The 22,610-nt window shown below is 43.6% G+C and overlaps 2 protein-coding genes across 4 annotated transcripts in view; both read right to left on the bottom strand.

The window, feature by feature from the left end:
- Nell1 (neural EGFL like 1) overlaps positions 1-1,148 on the bottom strand; it is a 794,610-nt gene extending 793,462 nt beyond the window's left edge. For all 3 annotated transcript variants that reach the window (XM_071617126.1, XM_071617125.1, XM_071617124.1), the window contains exon 1: positions 1,094-1,148. In XM_071617126.1, the coding sequence (XP_071473227.1) occupies positions 1,094-1,148 (55 nt within the window). The remainder of the gene's footprint in view (positions 1-1,093) is intronic.
- Positions 1,149-18,059: 16,911 nt separating this feature from the next.
- Positions 18,060-22,610, bottom strand: part of Slc6a5 (solute carrier family 6 member 5) — a 48,181-nt gene continuing 43,630 nt past the window's right edge. The window contains exons 15-16 of the mRNA XM_071616960.1: positions 20,361-20,528; positions 18,060-18,215 (exon numbers count right to left, since the gene is read on the bottom strand). Coding sequence (XP_071473061.1) covers positions 18,060-18,215; positions 20,361-20,528 — 324 coding nt within the window. The remainder of the gene's footprint in view (positions 18,216-20,360; positions 20,529-22,610) is intronic.

Raw genomic sequence — 22,610 nt, forward strand, 5'->3', positions numbered from 1 at the left:
CCCTGATCTGGGAAGGAGGCTATACTTCCTGAAAAGAGGCATGGGAATGGTAAAGGGGTGAAGATAAAGGGAGAGGAAATGACCACATGTTCGCTCTGGGGTTCAAAGACAGTGGGCAACGTGTAATGAGGATGGCTGGCTTAAAACTGAAAATCCCCAACACTCCCTAATCCGCAGGCCCTAATTTTACCAATTTCCAACCACCACCCCCAACTCTACTCCCACTCCTTGTCTCCCAGCATCTACTACTAGTTTCTTAAAGTAGAAGGCTACGTCCAGTCTCTGAACCCCAGGGGACTCGGAACGCAAGGAAGCGGTGCGCTTAGAGTCCTTACAACTGCATCTCCGGTGGCAGAACGAAGTGGGGACTTGAGACAATTAGCCAGTTGCTCCCCACCCCACAACCTTCGATTATATCAAGGGAAAACTGATTTGAGAAAATCTCCTAGGATTGTCTCCACTGCTCCAATTTCAGGAATAATTGTTCGCCCAGCCCTTGGGGAGGGAGGCAGGTGGAGGACAATACTACTGGAGTCCCCCGGGGAAAGTCAGGAAAGGATAAAATGAGATCGCCGGATCCCGGGCTCCCCCGCAGCCCTTTCCCAAGCTGCGCCTCACCCTCCCCGGCCCGGGCCGCGCCCGCCGGCCGGAAGCGCTCCCTCTGCGGGTGCAAGTCCTGCGGTCGCCGGTTCCCCGCCGGCGGGTCTCCTGGAGAGCTGTTTCCACAGCGCCTTTCAAGTTCGGGGATGTGAGACCCGCCCTCCTGCGGGTTTCGCCTCCCCAGAACCTAGAAGCGGGCTACTAGCAGCAAAAGGGTGCGACAGCTCAGCTATGCCCCTCACTCCTGAGAACCCGCTGCCTCGACCCCCGGGAAGGGGACACTCAACTGGGGTGCCTAGTAGCCCATGAGTCCGGTTTCCTGCCCTTTCACCCCAAGCCGGGCAGAGAGATCTAAGGTACCAATCCACCCTTCTACCCTTCTCCGGACCAGCGCAGAGCTCGGCTCCAGGTCTCCCACGCCAGTGTGGACGCTAGGCACAGCAGCGGCGCCCCTTTTTCCGCGTATCCCTCCACCCGCCCCAGCCTTGCTTACCTGTCCTGGCAGTGCACACACAGAACCATAAAACTAAAATCACATCCATCGGCATTGCTCGAGAGGGTCCCCGCCAAGCAGGGCGCACCGAAGCCAGGAAGAAACAAATGCGCCTAGAGATCCCGAGACGCGCCGGGCTTGGAGCCGCCAAACTTGCTAGCGGGCGGCAGGGGAGGTAGCTCGGCAGCGCCGGGTGCTGCGCTAGGGGATCGCGCCCGGGATGGCAGTCCCGGCCGCCCCGCCCCCAGTCCGCCCCCCCACCGTGGGCGGTGGTGGCGCGGGGCTCGGGCCCCGGCCCCCGCTGCGGCTGCGCTCGCCTTAGGAGCTGGGGCGGGAGGGCAGGGCTTAGCCACTCCGGCAGGTTGCCCTCGAAGCGGGGCCGATCCAGTTCGCTTCCTTCGCCTACAGAGAAGCGAAGATCCGGGAAGCAGGCGCGGCTGCAGCTACCACCCAAAGCACCGGAGCGGGAGAGTCCCGGGACCCGCGGCCGTAAGGGAGGAGCTGGAGGCGCAAGGCTTCACGCGCTCCACTCCCTCCGAGCTACCCTCGCCACTGTCGCCGCCTCTGCCTTGGCGTGGCCGTGGCAGCTGCTGAAGTTGCCACAGTTCATCCCGGCCGAGTCGAAAAGCCGCCGAGCCCTCGTGGGTGGGTTTTTGTCCTCGGGGAACCCAGACCGAGGCGGCGCCACCGAGCGTGCCCAGCACCACCTCGGAAAACAATTACTCGGGATTCGCTCTGGCAACTGGGTGGGGAGCGGCGGATGGGGACCTGAAGGAGATGATGGCTGAGACCCTGCTCACCACCTGTACCTCTGTCTCTTCTCGTTAGGCGGAACCTTATAACTGGGTGTACGCTTTTGGGGTGCAGGAAGAGAGAACTGAGGAGGAAGGTGCCAGGAAAAGGGATCCCTAAAGAGATTAGGGTTGAGGTTTGGGGAGTCTATTTGCAAACCTTGTTCTGCAGGGCAAATGCTGCCACATAGGGGAAATTCTCAACCATTTTTTTTTCCTTGCGTGACTTTCTTGATGGTTTTGTCAAAAACCCACTCTCCTTTACTAGTAATATTTTGGCCTCTCCTGCAGTTCCTCTGGGAACACCTCTACCCCCCCCCCCCCACACACACACACACACACCATTCTCTGAAGATAAAATGCTAACCCTTGGAGACCGAACCTTCCCGATGAGAATTTCCAGGTTGGAGATCTCTGTCCCATTGCTTATTTGTCCCACTTCTACCCAGGAATGTTATTTATAACTGGAATGTGGAGTCGTGAACTCGGGAAATGACAGAACCTCTGATTTATACCAAATGAGCTCTACATGATTTAAGCTCCCCAACTTGGTCAACTCTACCTCCAAGCCCCTGCCCCTCAACACTACCCTTGCAACACCCACAAGAAAAAATCCCAGAAGAGAAAAAGAAAACTCCCAATAACCCTCCCTCATTTCCTAGGAACCAATTCAGAATCCTCTTCAAGAATAAATACCTGCCTTTCTCACTTTTTGCCCACCCTCTCACTTCGGATATCCTTAAACTCCAGACAACTTTGACCCAGGGAGCCCCAATAATGGTCACCAAATTAGCAACACATCTCATTAAGAGAGAAGATCTTACCCACATGCTCGTCTGGTTTCTGCCCTATTTTTCCAGGTATTTCTGTATGCAAGCCACTGTCCCACTTGGCCCTGTATATATATATATTGGTCCCTTGGCAGATGAAAAAGAACGTGAACAAATAGGTAAATTCTTGCTCAAGAACTATACTACTCAGTCCAGAAGCTGAATAGAAAGATTAAGAGGTAAACTGAATCTTGATTCAGCTGATTCTTCAACTTCACAACAATTCAGCTTGGCCCCAGAGGGGTCCTCTCTGCCTCCATGCTGGGTCTTCATCAGACTCAAGATTTTTTTCCTTCTGCTTGGAACATGTTATATTTAAGCTAACTTAAAATCACACACTTTGCAGAAAATAGGATCTCCCAAGCCTAGCTGGGCCTTGTGAGCAAGGACACCAAACCCCCTGTGTTTTCAGAGCCAGGTTCCCTCTCTGCACCTCATCAGCCCTTAGTGGCTTTGGACCACTCTTCTCAAGGTTCTTTTCTTCTCAGAAATCCCAGATTCCCTAAAAGCTGCAGTGATTCCAGCAAGGGGAAAAGGCTGGTCTGGGTAGGTCTTTTTTTTTTTTTTTTTTTTTTTTTTTTTTTTTTAATTTTTTATTGTTGGCTGTTCAAAACATTACATAGTTCTTGATATATCATATTTCACAATTTGATTCAAGTGGGTTATGAGCTCCCATTTTTACCCCATATACAGATTGCAGAATCACATCAGTTACACATCCATTGATTTACATATTGCCATACTAGTGTCTGTTGTATTCTGCTGTCTTTCCTATCCTCTACTATCCCCCCTCCCCTCCCCTCCCCTACCCTCCCCTCTTCTCTCTCTGCCCCCTTTACTGACATTCGTTTGTCCCCCTTGTATTATTTTTCCCCTTCCCCTCACTTCCTCTTGTATGTACTTTTGTATACCTCTGAGGGTCTCCTTCCATTTCCATGCATTTTCCCTTCTCTCTCCCTTTCCCTCCCACCTCTCATCCCTGTTTAATGTTAATCTTCTTCTCATGCTCTTCGACCCTACTCTGTTCTTAGCTACTCTCCTTATATCAAAGAAGACATTTGACATTTGTTTTTTAGGGATTGGCTAGCTTCACTTAGCATAATCTGCTCTAATGCCATCCATTTCCCTGTAAATTCTATGATTTTGTCATTTTTTAATGCAGAGTAATACTCCATTGTGTATAAATGCCACATTTTTTTTATCCATTCATCCATTGAAGGGCATCTAGGTTGGTTCCACAGTCTAGCTATTGTGAATTGTGCTGCTATGAACATCGATGTAGCAGTGTCCCTGTAGCATGCTCTTTTTAGGTCTTTAGGGAATAGACCGAGAAGGGGAATAGCTGGGTCAAATGGTGGCTCCATTCCCAGCTTTCCAAGAAATCTCCATACTGCTTTCCAAATTGGCTGCACCAATTTGCAGTCCCACCAGCAATGTACAAGTGTACCCTTTTCCCCACATCCTCGCCAGCACTTGTTGTTGTTTGACTTCATAATGGCTGCCAATCTAACTGGAGTGAGATGGTATCTTAGGGTGGTTTTGATTTGCATTTCTCTGACTGCTAGAGATGGTGAGCATTTTTTCATGTACTTGTTGATTGACTGTATGTCCTCCTCTGAGAAGTGTCAGCTCTGTACCTATGTAGTTAGCTGGTCCTGTGGGGTGGGGCTTTTGCTCTTTCCATTAAAAAATAAAGTGAGACATATGTTCTGTCATAGCTTTGCAGCATCACATCCATTAACTAGAGTTAATCTCAACAAGGTCATAAATCTTTCCTAGATAACTAATATTTCAATCTGCTCCCATAAGTGTATTTCTGAGTAGGGATTTTGGATGTGTAATCCCATTAGGCTAAGAAAACAATCACAGAGTAGGCCCATAAAATGTCGATGGAGGGATCACATGGCTATGTGTGATAGGATGTTGCACTGGGACCTGTCTCAGTGGGGACAGCAGCAAGAGTTGTCTTACCAAATGTCATATCCCAGTATACCTTCCCCTTGATCATGACCTAGCTCCCTAGTTTCTCCAGGAACTGGTAGCTTCATTTGATCATCTCTCCACTGCTTCTTCTTCACCCCTAAATATTGGGGAGTTCTGGGGCTCAGTCCTCAGTTTTTTTCTTCCAGAGAAATATACTCACTTCCTGTGATTTTTATCCAGATTCATGGAATTGAATGTCTAAAATTGAATGACTCTCAAATGTGTATTTCCAACCCCAGTCTCTCCTTTGAATCCTAGGCTTACATGCCCAACTACTTACTAGGCATCTTAAGTATAACATTGAAACATACCACAATTAAAACATACTTCAAATGATACCCATTAGGGAAATAAAAAGATAACCTGAAGAATGAGAAACAGTTTTTGCAAGTTCTGTATCTGATTGGGACTTGTAGCTACTAAAAATCTATTATAACTAAATAATAAAAGTTCCAGTATGAAAATGGGCATAGGGTATAAATAGACAGTTCTCCAGAGAAGATGTACAAGTGACCAGAAAACTGATGAAAAGATGATCGGCATCCTTATCCATCTGGAAAATGCAAATTAAAATCACTATGAGATATTGCTTTGCACATACTAAAACGGCTAGAATCAAGAAGACTGATAAGCATTTGGAAAAGATATGGAGGAATTTCTACTACTAGTGAAAATGTCAAATGGTTCTTCAAACAGTTAAACATTGTCATCTGATTCAACAATTTTATTCCTAAATATTTACATAGGAAAAATGAATACGTATGTTCACATGCTAACATACACATATATTTATAGCATAATTCAAAATAGCCAAAAAGTAGAAACAACCAAAATGTTCATCTGATGTTGAATAAATAAATGTAGTATATCTTTACCATGAAATATTATTCAACAACAAAGAGAAATTAAGTACTGATACCCAGTGGAACATAGATAAACCTTGAAAACATTTTGCTAATTGAAAGAAGCCAGCAACAAAGAACCATATAGTCTCTGATTCCATGTCCATAATGTGCAGAAAGGCAAATCTATAGATGATAAAAGTTAATTAACAGTTGCCTAGAGCTGGTGGGGAAGATTAGGGGGAAACAGCTGTGGTGTGTGGGGATGATTTGGGGGATCATGAAAATGTTCTAAAGTTGCTTGTGTTAAACAGTATTACACATCCAAAATACTCACAGGCCCATTATATTGCAAGCTACTGAACTGTGTACTTTCAAAGGGGGAATTGTATGGGACATGGATTATACCTCAATAAAGCTGATCGCTTCTTTAGTGATCATGACAAACAGCAAAAGATTGTAATGTGGTCAAGCAGGACTTTTGATTTTTACCTCCTTCCAGATTTGCCCCCTGACAACTTCTAAGGGGATGGCATCAGAATTTACTAAGTGATCCAACCAAATAACCCATGGTTATCCTTAACTCACTTCCTTATGTCCTACATCAAAGCCAGTATACCCTAAAGACAAAGTCCAAGGCAATCACTTCTCGCCATCCCCACTGTTCCCAGTTTCCTCTAATCCATCATCATCCCTTCCTTGAACTACACCCACAGAGTCTTCTTGTTGCCTCCATTATTGCCCCCTGTAATTCAGTCACCCTCCAGCTGTCGTGATCTGTTTTTATAAACATGTATCAAATTATATTCCTTGCCCAAAAATTCCCCTGCTGTCATCATATTTTTGGAAAAATCCTAATAGTTTGCAAGACTCTTGCCTATCTCCCTGGATTTCTCTTTCCCCTTTCTCCCCCTTGCTCACTCCAGGGGGGCTTTCTTGCTGTTCCTCAAACATACCAAGTTCATACCTTCCTCACTGTCTTTGAGCCTGCTGTTCTCTCTACCTGGAGTGTTCCTTCCATAAATCTTTGCATGGTTCCCTCTTAATTGTGACTCAAATCTCTGCTCAAATGCAAACTCCTCAGGGAGACCCTACCTACAGAAGGGTCTCACTTCACTTCCAATACTCTGCTTTAGTTTTTAACTGTGCTTCCTATTATCTGAAATGATTTATCTGGATACTTAGATATTCTCTGTCTCCCCCAGTATAATGCGAGCTCTTTTCTTTCTTGTTCACCACAATGTCTTTCCACCTAAGGCTGTGCCCAGCACATTTTAGCATCTCGACGATTGTTTGTTGAATGAATGAAGCAATGGATGCTCTGGTAGGAAGCAACCTGGAGAACTGACTCTTCTCATTGGCTGTCACCAAGGCAACAGCCAGACTGCCTAGTCCCACTGGCCCCCAGAGCTGCTCCATTGCTGACTCTAAGTGGGGCAGCAGATCCCACAGAGGAAGAATGAGAAGGATTCCTTTTTACTATCCAAACAAAATCCATAAACTAGATAAGTTCAAGCCTGAGAAGTACCCATCTCATTTTCTGCTCACACAACTCCCCTCCCTCAGTGACTCTCCTTTGTCTGGCCTTATAGCTCCCTTTGTATTAAGGACATATAACAAGTTTCCTTATAAAACAGGCAAAAGTGAAAGGGTGGTGCTGTTAGGAACTGGATCGTGCCTCCCACCCCGTCCCAAAAGATATACTGACGTCCTAACTGCTGGCACCTGTGAATGTGACCTTATCTGCAAATTGAATCTTTGTCGCTCTCCTGAAGTTAAGACAAGGTCATGAGGGTTGGCCCCAATCCAAAAATGACTGATGTCCTGAGGAGAAGAGGAAAATTCCATGGGAGAGCAGGGAAGAAGAGACACGCAGGGAGAATGTCACGTGGTGGTGGAGGCAGATCTTGAAGTGCAGCAACTATAGCCAAGGAGAGCCTGGGGCTCCCAGAGCCTGGAAGAGAGAAGAAAGGATCCTCCGCTGCAAGGCTCAGAGGGAGCTTGGCCCTGCAGACCCTTGATTTCAGGCGTATAACCTCCAGAACTGTGAAAAACTGAATTTCTGTTGCTTTAAGTTTCCCAGTTTGTAGTGTTTTGTTATAGCCCTAAGAAACTAATATAAGTGCCAATTTGTTTGCAGGGCCAGGAATGTATAAAAACATCTAAGTTTCTTTCACAAACACAGCAGTCTCGGTACCCTGTGGAACTGTGCAAGCCCGACTTGGGTGGGTATTCTTTCCTGAAATGTATGTGCATTCATGGAGAGGGCTTGGGTGACTATATTAGTGCTTTGCTTTAATTACTACAATCAACCTCAATAACAGCCAGATTAGAGGGCCCTACATTTTGCTAAATTAACTATTGCCCTTCTGTCTTATAACTTCAAACACTTTTAGAACAAAGCTGGATATCAATCTATAAAAAAAAAATAGGCAGAAAAATCTATAGATAGCCTATAGATAAAGGCATCTCATTATTCTCTGGATGAGACTGTTCTGATCCATAATATCAACAATCTTGGGAAAGCTTCAGGTTTCTGATGACAAGATCCAAGGTGCGTACAGATCTAGATCGTAGACGTGTTAGGTAAACACACGTTTTCCTACAAGAGGTCCTGGAAAGAGGCCTCATTCTAGCCCAACCACAATGGCACAGGCTACATTTATTAATTTTAACTATTGGTGGGTCACTGCTCAATGTTTTCTGTAAATGAACTCATTTGTTTTTCAAAACAATCCAATTAGACCCGTAGGATCGTTACACCTATTTACAGATATGGAAACAGAGCCCTTTGGTCAATTAAGTATTTAAACCAAGTTTCACACCCAGGCAGTATGACCGCAGTCTGTGCACTCAATTATTAAATTCCACCTTTTCTCCTGGGGTGAAGCCTGTGCATTCTCCTGGTTGAGATCTTGTGGGAGCTCAAGGTCTTGTGCCTGAGCTCTGAACCAACTGAGAAAATAAGACAAGAGAACCAGCAGAAGGCAAAGCGTCACCTTCATTAATATAGAGACAGTGCTGGAACAGCATGGCCTCATGTGAATGCCAAAATGGACTGGCCATCTGCCCTCCCTCTGGGCTGGACCTTGCCACAGCCATCTGTCCCACTGATCAGGATGAAGACAGAAAGCAAAAGAGACCTCATTGAGAAGTGAGGAAACACTGACCAAAAAAAATGTCTCCTTGGCAGCAAAATGACAATAAACTCCCCCGCATTCCCAGAGGTTCCTTCGGTTTCCCTTTAGTCATGGCGCTCATCCTACTCCTCACGTCAGTCAGGATGCTGTCTGGCTTCATTAACAGTTACCACCATATCATAGAAACTTAAATAATAGATGTTTAATACTCTCCCAGATAAAAGAATCCTAGGGTTAGACATTTGGTTGCTCTATGAAGTCCTCAGGGACCCAGGTTCTTTCTAGATCTCTCCTCCACCATTGCTAGAATATAGTTCTTGCCCTCGTGGTTCAATAGATCTGCAGGTCCTCCAGCCATTATTTCCACATTCATACAAACTGTGGACGAGAATGAAGGGAAAGAGAAGGACATGCCAGGGAGTCTCGTGTATCATTCCCCTTATATTTGAGCAGAATCTAGTCACAAAACCACTCCATATTTGTCTGTTACCCTATTGCTGCACAACATCCAACCACAAAATTTTTATGATGTACAACATTAACATTAAGCTTTTTTCTGATTGACACATGGAAAGAATTAATATTGTTAAAATGTCCAGACTAGTCAACATCACTAAGCATTTATTCTCACATATCTGCAGGTTGGCTAGGGTTCAGCTCATCCAGGCTGGTGTCGATGGGCAGTTCTGCTTCAGGCTCTAGGGACAGGGCTGATTCTACTGCTCACTGCTGGTCTGTGTTTCAGTTGAGTGACTCTGTCCATCTGCCTTTTATCTTCCTTGAGCCAACAGACTAGCCAGGATGTATTTTCCTCAAAGCTCAAAGAGACACCAAAGAGCATGTGGAAATAGGTGAGGCCGGTTGAGATCTAGACACAACACTGGCTCACTGCCACTTCTGCTCACAAGCACAGGCGTGTGACCAAGCCCAAAGTCAAGGGGAGGTAAAACAATCTGCCTATGAGGACATAGCAAGAGAATGATCTGGATAGGCTAAGGAAATGGAACCAGATCTATCTACCATATCTGGCTACCAGGGTCCCTGGAAATGTCATGTTTGGTTAGAATGGCTAAAATCAGAGATGTGACTCAAACAGGGCAAAATCCGGGGCAGTTATCCATCTCTCCCACACTCCCTTGCATTACACCAACTCTGTGAAATAGCAATATCTGCCACGTGCAACTTCTTACCCTTCACCTCTGTGAAAAGAGTTAACAACCACTCACAAGAAGGCAAGAGGGGTGCACACCAAGATTGGCAAGGTCCTGTACTTACCTATCAAGGTTCTCCATTTTGGAGCAGGTGAGGCAGGGTGGTTTTTTTCATATGGGCTATCTCAGAGCCCTAAGCCAGAAAAAATAAAATCCATGCAATTTTAGAAGTTAGGGCCCAAGCCTCTCTCGGTGTCTCCCTCTAGAACAGCAGCAATGAGAGCTACCGGATAGAAACAGCAGGCAGCTTGGAGGAAAATCGTGCAAATCAATACCCCCCATAAATAATCACAGAATCCCTCAGCCTATTTTCTGATAGAGAGGAGAGACAGAAGGAACCAAATTATGGTGTTACAGTATCTGGCCTGTCCCTAAGGACAGGAGGAGCCCTCCTCCAAGGTCCTACATGCACCACACCTCCCTGGGACTCCCAGATTCTGCCGTGATCCAGCAACTAACATGGCAGCATCTGCCACGGCAAGAGTACCAGGATGGTGCTCCACCTCGCTGCCTTGTCCGTTCCTATTGACTGATGTCCTGTTCACAGTGACTGCTCCGATTTTACAGTTTGACTCCCTATGGCCTCAGTCACAGGAATCAGAAGGGAGACTTCTACCCAAAGACCTTTAGATGTGTGACTCAGTATCTTGGAATTCGCTCCAAATGCTTTCAAAAAGCAGGCTTTGTATGCAGTCAAATCAGTGGCCTTACCACAAATCTCCCCCCACTCCAGTTCATTGACACTGTGACCAGTTAACTTTCCAGACAGGTAGAACTGACTCTAACAGTACATAGCCAATATGTATATGAGGAGTTACTGTTCAGAAAACAATTTCACCTAAAAATTCTAATTCAATCTTCATAACAACTGTGTGAAATGTGTATAATTATTTCAATTTTACAAAGGAAAAAAACTGAGGTTATATTAATAAGGAAAAAGCTGGCACTTGAACCTATTACAGTGCTTTGACTCTGGCAGCGAAGAGGCCTCTGACAGGAGATACGAATCGGTGCTTCTGTGGCCTTCAAGGCTCCCTGTGGCCTGCCATGTAATATCTGAGCTCTAGGTTGCCACCAAAGGCACTTGATTGCAAGTCTTAAGCTACATTTTCAGCCTTAGTTCTTAATTGCCATCAGCATATATGACACTTTCCAAATTCATCCTTCATTCATTCTTTAAATGATCTGCCTCACACCGTGCTGCCATTCTTCAGGAAAACCGTTCTACTACCCCACACTAATGGTCAAAGTCCTCCCTGTGTACCAGTGTCTATTTCATGACATCCTGACTAATCCACAGCCAGAGGGAATTTCTTCCTCTGCTCCCCCTCAATATGACAAGCCCCTTCCTGTCATCAGTCCTTCTGTGGCTCCTAGCACTTTCCACCATGTTATAGCAATGTACATGTAGGTCACTGTGAATAAACCTGAGGTAGGGACCTAGTTTTACTCATATTTCCTTCCCTTACTCATATTATAACATAGAGCCCTGTTTCTTGTACAGAGCCAATACTCAATTTTTGTTTATTCAGTTTAAAAATGCATTGCTGAGCATCTATTATGTGACAAACTGTTAGGTGCTAGAAACACATTAAATAATTAAGACATTGAGTATAATGTGAAAATACATGAATGAATTTGACTGACAAAATTGTGATTCTGTTCCAGACATTTATTTCTTCTTAATTCTACTAGTGTTGGTAGGAAGAAGTTTTCTGGAAAAAGGAATGGGTATGTGTTAAATTACTTGTAATATCAAAATTCTTTTAGAGCTACAAACTACACTAAAAGGCAAGAAAAAAAAAAAAAGTGACCCAAACCACACACAGGGTCTCTGGTTTACACAGTGGAATGTGTAAACAGAGGAGTAAATCCAATTTTTGTAAAGTCAGGCCATTTCAATGGCTCTAAAGGAGTTTTCTATTGTAACAGGCCCTCACTGTGAATTCTTAAGACAGCAACTACTCACCCCAGGCACATCTCTTTGTTAATCCAATTCCCACTAAATAGACTATTATGACAGAGTTCATGTCTCAGAAATGCTGGAATAAATGACCTGGGAATTCCACCCAACTGTGAGATTCTGAATCTCTGGTTGCAGGAGAGACATCTAGGCATAGGAGGAGAAGCATAAAAAAAGGCAGAGAACTCTTCAAGGGAGTAAAAGAAAGCTGGAAAAGAAAATGCAGCCAAGTCCAAGGGCAGGAATAGTTGCCAATCAAATGAAAATGGTTGAAAGATTGGATGGGGGAAGCCAGGCTTGTTCTCAGAGCAGACAGCACATGAGCTCCTTCCAGACAGATCCTCCTACCCCTTCTTTCTAACAGCCCAGAGTAGGTTGCTCTTGCCATGGATGTGTGACCTCTAAGCTTCCACATTTGTCCTTATCCCCATGTAGGGAAAAGATTAGTTCAAACAATTACAAAACCACAACAGAGCATTTCCAACTGAAATTCCATGGTATCCAGTATCTGCTTTGAAATATTCCAGAGAAATGCCATTCAGGGAGGGGAAAAGAGAAAAATAAAAACTGGGTACGAGTTGACAACATTATTAGGATTCTCTCCACTTTTATGTAGGCCTGAGAATTTTCAGACTAAAACGTTTAAAAAAAAATGAGCCAAGAAACTCAGGGAAAAGACAGAGAGTGATGAGCTAGCACCGAGTTCTGATCCCACAGAGCAAGGCTTCTTCCTGCCAGCAGACCCTGGCTGGGAAGATAAGACATGACACAGGATGTGGTATTTGCTTCTCTGTGCACCTGCTGAAGTACAGATTGATGGCCCATCCTTGTGTGTGAGTAATTCTCATTACCACAGGCCTCTCCTAGACTGGGGCTTGACCACAGGTTGGACATCTTGTTCTTGGCATGCAGCAGCTACCAGGGCTTTCCGTTCCCACTGAGGCTGGTCCAGATCATCCCTCAGCCATCTAACACTGAAGTGGAAATCGGAGGCAGAGCATATATATGTTATGTTCATTTGAGGACAGAGTTAGGCTTCTGTGTTGACATGATCAGATGAGAGGGGTCATGACACAGGACCACAAGGCCCCATCTCCAGGCAGAAAACATGGGGATCCCACCCAATCAAAAGGAGAGAAATGGCATTTGTTCATTGGTTTGATTATTTAATATGGGTAGTCTTTCTACCAGGCTCTGAGTTCCTTGAGATCTGGGACTGTTGTTATTCAATTTTGCCTAGGGCCTAGCACTATGTAGGAGCTATGTAGATGTTTGCTGAATTGAAATAAAGCTGAATTGAAAACTGACAAAAATAATCATCAGAACACAAGGCTTTAACATGCCCAGTCCTTCTGTTCAGATCTCAGATCTACTCACATTCCCATTTCTCTCTCACTGTTCCCTTCTCTTCCCTCCTCCCCCTCTCCTCTCTCTCATTTTCTTGCTTTCTTCCCCATGAGGAGTAATTAATAATTCAGCAAACAATAGTGCATTCTGATGGTTAAGAATATAACAATTTAATTGATATTTGTTTCTGTAGCAGCACAACAATCTCTCATTTTCCCAGGAGGGCAATTTTCCACGGCTGTTCCAGGTTTTGCACAATAAAATAGATCAATCCTGGGGATACCTGAAGCCCTTCTGTTAAGGAAAAAAAAATGTGGTGGGTAAGGGTTTTGTAACAGACACAATACCGCAATCATCATGTTTTAAACACTGACATTTATTTAGGGTTTGTGGACTCATACATTATTAGGATAAATTCTAATTTATATCAGTATATAATAGGCAAATATATAATACAATAAATTGCATTTGTACACATAAATACAAAATTTGAGGTAGGGCCTCAAGAATAATGATTTCTTAAATGAATAATGCACAGTATATAATATGTACTCTATAAGATATATATATATGATGCATCATTTGTAACATAATATATTTTCTTCATGTACAGTTAATGAAAAAATAGAAGGACCTGATTAGGGGAACATATCTTTATTCATGGGCAACAGTACCCACATAAGATGCTTGCATTTAGGACATTATCCAAGTACACAATTTAAGAATTCACCTATTCCTTGATAGGTCCATAATAAAGTGCAAAAAAAGACCAACAAATGAGAGACAAACAGTTTCTAGTCAATTACTACATATCACCCTAACAATAAAATACACCTATAAGGCAAATGGTTACCTGAAGATGTATTTCATCCAGGGCAGGCAAATCCTACCACTGCTTGCTTTGCAGAGGTGATGAATGCCAATCTGAAAACACTTCCTCTTTGGCTGCAGGCTACTCAAAAGTGGCTGAGCAGAGACCACCTTTCACAATTACTTGGCCTTTCTGGACAACCAAAGCAAAATCTGGGAAAGACAGGAAGCTTCATTTTCACAAATTTTAGGGTCACTCTGTGGGGGGATGAGTATCAACACTAAATCGTCTGCCTTTGCGTCCAGCCTGGAAGTTTTCTGCATGATACCCAGTGTGAAACACAGGAAACGCTCATTTGTTGGCCTTGACCCTTTGTCCCTGCAAGACACCCCCTCCCTTGCAGAACACCTTTGCTAGAGTCATCTGCCTCAAAGAAGCACATGGTGACTCAACTCCAGGTGTGATCCTGCCTTTTTGAGTACAGGGAACAACATTTATTGTGCTAGCCTCTGGGAAGAGGACAGAGACCAATGGCCAAGGGAACAAAGAGGAAAGAAAAACCTTAACATTAGGCATCCCAACCGGAGAAGGTGGACAAGAAGGACTGAGGCACATGTAGATAACAGAACAAAAACAGACAAAAATTCACCTCCCAAAGCCACGTTGGCATAAGGACAACTCCAGTCTTATTCATTTAAAGATCATCGTGTTGAACTCTTTTTAAAGTGCTGCTCACGGAAAAACAAGTCGCTCTCATGTCTTACATATTAAAATCACATTGAAAATTTCAAATATATTGAGGTCATCAAGATTTTGCATTGACCACAGATTTCATGCAATAAATAAATACAAAGGAAAAAGAAAGGACGATTACAAAAGACCAGAACTGGACACATTTGGACTTGACAAACATGACCCTAAAGAGATTAGATTAAAAGTTATGAATATGTGAGACAAACATTTGCATAAGAAGCCACAATAGCAATAGTTAAGAAATATACATTTTTTTCCTCCTTTAAGGATATTATAGGGTTACAATTTTTCACATATGGCTTGTTTTTCTCAGAATGGGTTTCTGGCATTTGTGGTGTTATGAAATTATCTCACAAGTGGAAAGTACCCACCACTCTGCACAAGTGAACCAGTGAAAGTCTTTCCTAAAAAAAAAAAATCCATTTTTCCTTCCATTTGAAGGGAAACCCTCAGGTGGCAGTTTATGACAGTGCTATTCATTTTCTTTTTACTCATTCTTTTTTTTTTTTCTTCCAAGTGACTGTGCATTTTAATAGCATGGAAACGATCCATCTGGTGGTACATATCTCAGCTCTAAGCATCCCAGCCCAGTCCACGGGAGGTGTAACACTGTAGATACATGAAGACTGACAGCTCAGAACTGAACACATCCCTGCCAGGGGGAGCCTCAAAGGTGAACGTGGCTATAAAAATCAACCTGGTAATCATTTCCAGGTAAGTTCAGAATCTTTCACCTGAGTGTGTCCCTTTAAGCAAATTTTATATGAAACTTGAAAAATCACAGGAAAAAGAGAAACAAGAGAAGCCCCAGCTGCTCGGTGGGCAGCTACTGGGTCTTTCCTAGACAAATTCTAATGAACACAAATATAACTACCTCCAAATACAAAACATACTGGCTAATGAGGAGTTCTCTATCCTCAGAATTAAGTCAACTTTCAATTTGTACCTGGCAGCCTCCATGAGGCCCCCCTCCCCACTTTCTTTAATCACAACGGCTATAATTAGTGGGTATTGGATTGGTGTCCGGCATCGTACTCCATTTTACCAAGTGGCAAGAGGAAAGCCAAAACCCATTCACCCTGACACAAACATCAATCCCATGAGAGAATGTTCATCAATTTAAGCTCTTTGCTTCAACCTTCAAATTAGAAAGACTGCAGACAATTTCCAGGCCTAACTAATTCCTCCCCCATCTCTCACTCTGCCAGACAGCAATTGTAGAGGCTGATTTTTGCTACAACTCTACAACATCTGGTGCAGGAATGGGGGCTTCTCATCAGTATGGCTTTCTTGGGAAAATCAGGGTTGAGGGCAGACAGGTCAGGACAGCAAACCCTGGACAGGTGAGGCCACAGCTTAGCTTCCTAAAACTGAGATTAGGGGAAGCTCAGGGTCTAGTCTCTGTGATAGAGTCCAACAAGGTCTAGCTTTGGGAGACAGGGAAGAAAGGAGAACAAGGGGAACACACTGCAAACGAAAGACACGCAAACCTACACTTCAAAACTCAGTTTTGTTTCCTTTCCCAACACCTTTCACAGGCCACTCTGGAAAACTAGAAATTCGAATCATTGTTGGCAAATGGCAATGATATTTGCCCTAGAAAAGAGAGAGCTCAGGAAAATGAGTTGGGACACTTTATACAAATGAAGTCACTTCTCAAAAATGTTACATTAAAGTCTGTTGTTGGGTTTCATTACTGTCAAACAGGATGAAAATGTCATGCCAATATACAAGATTTGAACTGAAAACTTTGCCTGAGACCCTGTAATAAGAAGACAAATGAGTGAGAAAATGATTGAAATGGTCTCCCCTAAAGGAAACAATCTTAGGTTTAGATATTAATACTGTAAGGGGAAAAAAATAAAACCCAGACTACGCTATTCTAAACTCACCATCTCTATAGTGATTCATAAGATATTTATAAGGACAGAAAACACCACTACAAGTACACACTACATGAGCACATATCACATTTTTAAAATTTCATATATGCATGTTCAGGATACAAGAAGATAATAAAGGTTACAGCTTCGCCAATCTCCGCAGACACATGAACTGCTCTCATTAGAGTGCAGTTACAATGAGCACTGTGAATAGGGAACTCTTAAAATTGAATTGGCTAAATGTAGTCTTAAAAGCTATAGTCTTAATTGGCTCACTCACTACCTACCAAAGCTGTATTTATCAGAAATTTCTGTAAATACGATGACCTAAGATATACTACCAGAGCAGTGAATATTGTGGTTGCTTTCTATTAAACTTTTCACTTCTTTGATTCCTCCATGACCACAATTGGCATTGACTATGAATGAAAAAGTTAACAGTAAAAATTGAAGAATTATCTTTGAAGAGTGTGTGGCCAGTGTGTATAATACCTAGACAAACCAGGGTAAATTTTATTTTTCCCGAGTCTGAAAGACAAGGTATCTACAGCTTATAGAAAGACATTTAGAAGAGAAGAAACAAAGGAACGTGACATTGAACCACAGTGCTAATGTCACGCAGAAATTAGAATGGTGCTCTACCGGTGACATATGAAATGAGACACAAATCACAGGATGGCTCCTTGGAGGGAGGAGGAAGAGATGGCCAACTGTACTCACAAGTATAGTTGTTAAAAAGAATTTAAAGATAACTGAGGGAAGAGAATAGACACTTCACTAGGATCCAACATGTGTAGAGAGTGAAGCACATGATTTCATGGTACACCTGGTCCAGATGAAAGAAGGAGATGACCAATTGTGACTAGAAATATGAGCTTAACCACTTGTGGCATCTGAGTCTACTGGCCTTGTCTCGCATCCAAAATAATTCCTGGCCACTGCTATCCCTCTAAATGTACCCTGTCCTGAACTTTTTGTGTCTGAATGAAATCACTACGATGCTGATGAGTCCAAATTGATAGTCCTAAAATTCTGCCATTCAACGCATGCCTGACTGGCACCCCAAGGACAACACACAGTGGATGTCTGTCTACTGACCAAACCACACATACCAGCCTGCATTCACCTAGTTGACCCACCCCTGCATGATGAAGCACATGCTCAGGGGACCAACCCCTCCAGACACCGACACCATGGACACAGGCAAGTAGCGCTCCAAGTGGCCCGTGTGGCTCTCACTACAGCATGCGTCACGCGTCACTATGCCTTACTTTTCTATGTGACCATCTCATGCATGGCTGTGAACCAAGATGTGGGGAGAAAGAAGGAAAATGGGAGGAAAGCTGGGGAAAATCTTAGGCAGAGGCAGACAGGAAAACAGGATTAAGTCTGGAATATCCCACAGCATTGGACTAGCACTGGGTGCCCAGTTCCAAATCCTTTACTGGCAGTTTGAGTCCCAGGGAAGAGGTGCCCAAGGGGTCGATCATGTTCTTGTAACGTTCCCCGCGGTGTTGGGCTAAGAATGGGCCCCAGTCGGGCTGTGGCGAGCACACCAACTTCAGCCTCTGTGGAGAAGTCAAAGACACACATGGTTACAGAAGTAATGCACCTCCCTCCCTTAGGGCCCACCCCACCCAAGCTGCTTAGGACATTTGCCAGAGCCCCTGCTTGGCCATGAGGCCCCCCACAAAACGGGCAGTTAGGAAGATCAGCCCTGTTAGTGAGCTAGGTCAGGGACAAATAAAGAGGAGACTGCTTGGTTCACTTGAAATTATTTACATCTTCCTGAAAGCGATATTACAATATTTCCATGTTTGCCTTGTATAAGATTAATAGAGGATAAAGGGCCCAGATTTTAATTATACATTTTTTTTTCCTTCCAAATGAAGGGAATCTGTGAGATTCCTCTCCACTGCTGAATTCAGCCTGAAAAAAGACATGTGCTCAATTACTTTTGTTCTGTAGTCTCAACAGTGGGTTGCTGCATCAAAATAATTGGATTTTCTTTAGCATATTTCCCCAAAGTATATAAATGACGGGGGGAAAAAAAATCCCAACCCCAAAGATACATCGCCAAGAGTGAGCAGAGATTTTAATTATCTGTTGACAAAAATATATGCTTCTGACTTGGTTCAGCAGTGTTGGTTCTTGCAGGCAAGCTGAAAATAATGGGAGTGTCTCTACTCCTTCAACTGAAATTTTTATGGAAAACATAATTTGACTGGAACATTTTCTAGGAAAAGGAAAGAAAACATATTTCTGACTACATAAGAGGGAATAATTATGTGTTTATTACCTATTAAAGTGAAGCTGGTTCTTATAGCTGTTAGTTTAATCTCCCCTTAATCATCAGTTTGCAACCTTTGTGTCCCAAATCAACCATATTAAATTTATAGAGCCGACTCATCAGTTTAGAGAATTTCATCCTAAGACAACAGCAGCAGAGGCTGACCCGGGTTCTGTTCAGAGGGAAAGAGAACTTTCTTTGCGCCTATTGGTGGGGAGCTTGATCTGAGGTGGGGGTGAGGAGCCCCTGGGGGTGAATGGGGCCAGGGTTAATTTATCTCAAAGGGATAATGAATGAACGGAGTTTCCTAAGGATTCAAACTGGAGTACTGCTTCAATAAGAAGACTTCCTGCACCTCTCCTTACCAATTCTGTCTCCATCTGTAGGCCAAATAAAAGCAAAAACTACCCCCACCCTTAAGTGGACATCTGTGCTGTGGACTTCCTATGCATCTTACTTCCGTCCTGCTTCTTCCCTCCCAAGCCTCTTCCTTTTATCATTCTGGCTGCCCAAAGGCAAAGCCCAGACAGCTGTTCTTCTCTGCCCTCTACTGACAGGTGCGCCTAAATCATCTGGAGATGATGCCAGGGTTCCCTTTCTTCAGGATCCTGGTTCAGTGGAACTGCCTATATCCTGATGGTTCACATTTTCAACCAGCTCCCTGGTGGGCCCTCCCCCACACCCTAGGTAGCAATGGTCTATTGTAAAACGCCAGGCCTTCAAGATGGAGGCAGGGCTGATTGGTTCCTAGCACACCTGAGCAAGTGGCTTCTCAAAAATAACCTGAGCATTCTTCACAGTGGCTCAGCAAGCAGCAGTTCCCTTCCCATCTGCTCTGGGTGAAGGCGGGGATACTCTGCATTACAAATGGGAATGGGTCCAGCAAGGATTTGCTTGATAAAGAAAAACAAGTCTCACCTCATTCCAGTTATATCCCGGAACTTACTACATTCTATAATATTGACATTAATCAGTCTGGACCCTCAGTCATTCCTAACACAGGGACAGTAGGAAGGGGTAGTAATTTCAAGCTTAACGGTAATAAATGTTCGGGAGGGAGGAGGCTTGGACAGAGAGGAACATCAGGAAAGAGAAATCTGATGTGTGGTTAAAACAAACACTGGGATTTAAATTGTGGATGAGGGGAGAGGAGGAGGCACTCCGATCATTTATTCCCCAGAGCTGTCACCACACTGAGGAATAGCATAATAACAGCTCAGCCTGTGGATTGGCTGAGCCCCTCCATTAGAGGAATAATACATAATAAAAATGGGATTAATAGAAACAGTGGCAACTGTAATCACTTAATCACCGAGTCTCCCTCTTGAATAAGTTTACTGAATCTTTTGTTTTTTAATGCACAGAGCTTTTAGGGGCTTTCCCTTGGGAGAGGATGGCAGAGGAAGGGAGGGGGTAGAATTACCTCAATAAATCTGCCAGGTGCCAGATACATTTTTATCACAAACATAACTGGGATCCAGATAACAGAACAGGCAAGCATTAGCCAGCCCAGCACCATGGACCAGTTAGGGTAGCGGTAAGATCCATAGGTCATGGGCTCCCACTGGTAAAAGCTGAAGCAAAGGATAAACTAGGAAGAAAAGAGAAAAGATATGCATTAGGGTAGTGAAGTGATTACTCATTCCTTCAACAGGCATGCGCCGAACCTGTTATGAGATGGATGCATTTGTATCTATTATCTCATTTTATACCATGTCAACTCTGAAACAGAATTTTCCAAAGGAAGAAACTGAATTTCCAGGAAATGAAGATCACACAGAGTTAGCTGCTGCCCCTGCATTTGCTGCCCCCTAGGAGCTGAGCCATATGTATGCATGTATATTCACACAGACAGGCTGAGAGGATAAGTGGAAAGGATTCACACTAAAGCAACTAATGGTGAGGCAGGGGAGGTTCTATGGGGTAGTCTGTACTTCCTATAGTGGATAATCAAGCTTTGTTATAAAAGAAAAAAAATGGTTAAATTTACACATTTTATTTTTTTAAAAAAATTTGAATCTACTTGGCTTTTTCCTTGCATGGGGAATGGCCCACATCCAGGAGCTGTCTCTAAAGCTCGCTAAATGAGACCCAAAGCGGTCCCCAAGCAGTGACTGAGCTGGAAGCCTGCTCCTACCTATAATAAGCTGTGGGACAAAGAGAGAAGATGCACAGCTCCCCTGTCAATGGACTCAAGGTGAATGGGCGTCACCACCCAACATCCAGCTAGACCCCAGAGACCTGAAGGCTAATCTTGGTCCTCCACTAATTAGCTGAGGGACCTTTATGTCTCAGACTTCTCTGCTATAAAATGGATATATTTCACAGTGTGAATAAAGCACAGGGGTTTTCTGGGGAAAACAGTCTAGTATTTACTCAAGAGTCCCCCTTCGATTTTAAGAGAGGTCATGATTTATTTTCTGCCCATTATTTCCTGTCACTATCCACTTTGGCTGCAGCTGCCATGAGGTTCCTGTGAAGGCCTGGCCAGTGCAGCTGGAGAGGAGCAAGGGATGCAGATGCTGGGCACCTGCAAAGACAGAGCAAGGATTCTAACTGCTCTGGCCAAGCGTTTTTTGTTTTTTGGTTTTTTTTGGGGGGGAGGGCATATCCTGAGAAAAATTATGTGACTCCTGTGACTCCTGTATGCATTCTTCCTACAGCAGCATCAGCCTGGACCAATTCACCCACTGAAGTCCTCTTCTCAATTCCACATTTCTCATCCTATCCTAAGCTATAAAATAACTGCCCCAGAAAAGATCAAAGGGAATTATGTAACAAAAAAAATTATATCTGGACATATTTTGGAAAAGCATGAAACACTATATAAATGCTAGGCATCTATGTTATCATTGCAAAGCCCAAGTGACCAGAACAAGTGATTATTTCAATGTAACAATAATTAAATATACCAATTCAAAGCAACATGAGTCTGAAGACAACTGTTGAAAAAATGCTTCTATGGAAAGAGATGTCTCCTTTAGTCTTTAGTCCTCCTTTTAAACACTTGCCCCTAGAGTTATAAGCTTTATTAACCAGTCTATTGGAAGTATGGCCTAATGTAATTATGGTAAGCTGCTCCATTTCATTTACTATATAAATAGCAATACATCTGCTTATGTGTGTGCATAACTCAGTAACGTGATCTGACTATGTATACAATAATTGCATGGAGAATATTTATAACTCTATAAATCCACGAAGGCACATATAAAAATGATCAATTTTATTTCAGGGGCTCTGAGGTATTTTAAACCCATAATCTTAGCCTATTCCAGCACACTACAACTAACCATTTTACACAAGGGTAAATGGCAAAAACTAAGTGTTGGACTTAGTCCTTTGACACCCATTTCTAGTTACACAAATATCACGTCAAACTTATAGGCACAAACTTATTCTTTGCCAAACTTGTTCCCTTTTCCAAGCCAGGTTTGATTTAAAAAAGGGGGGGGGGGATTTATCAAGACCTCACTGGGTCTGGCTGTTAGAGATGATAATTTAGCCACCAAGTCATCCTGACCTTTTGCTGATGGCACCCAAGGTACCAGAAGGTACCAGAAAGAGACCCTTAGGTTGATGGTGATAATAGATTAAATGGCTTCAAATTGTCCCTACGTTCCAAACAACACGGAAGGGCAATCTGGTTCAAATATTTTCTGAGACCGCTCCA

This window comes from Marmota flaviventris, chromosome 9 (assembly GCF_047511675.1).
Source record: "Marmota flaviventris isolate mMarFla1 chromosome 9, mMarFla1.hap1, whole genome shotgun sequence".
Taxonomy (NCBI): Eukaryota; Metazoa; Chordata; class Mammalia; order Rodentia; family Sciuridae; genus Marmota; species Marmota flaviventris.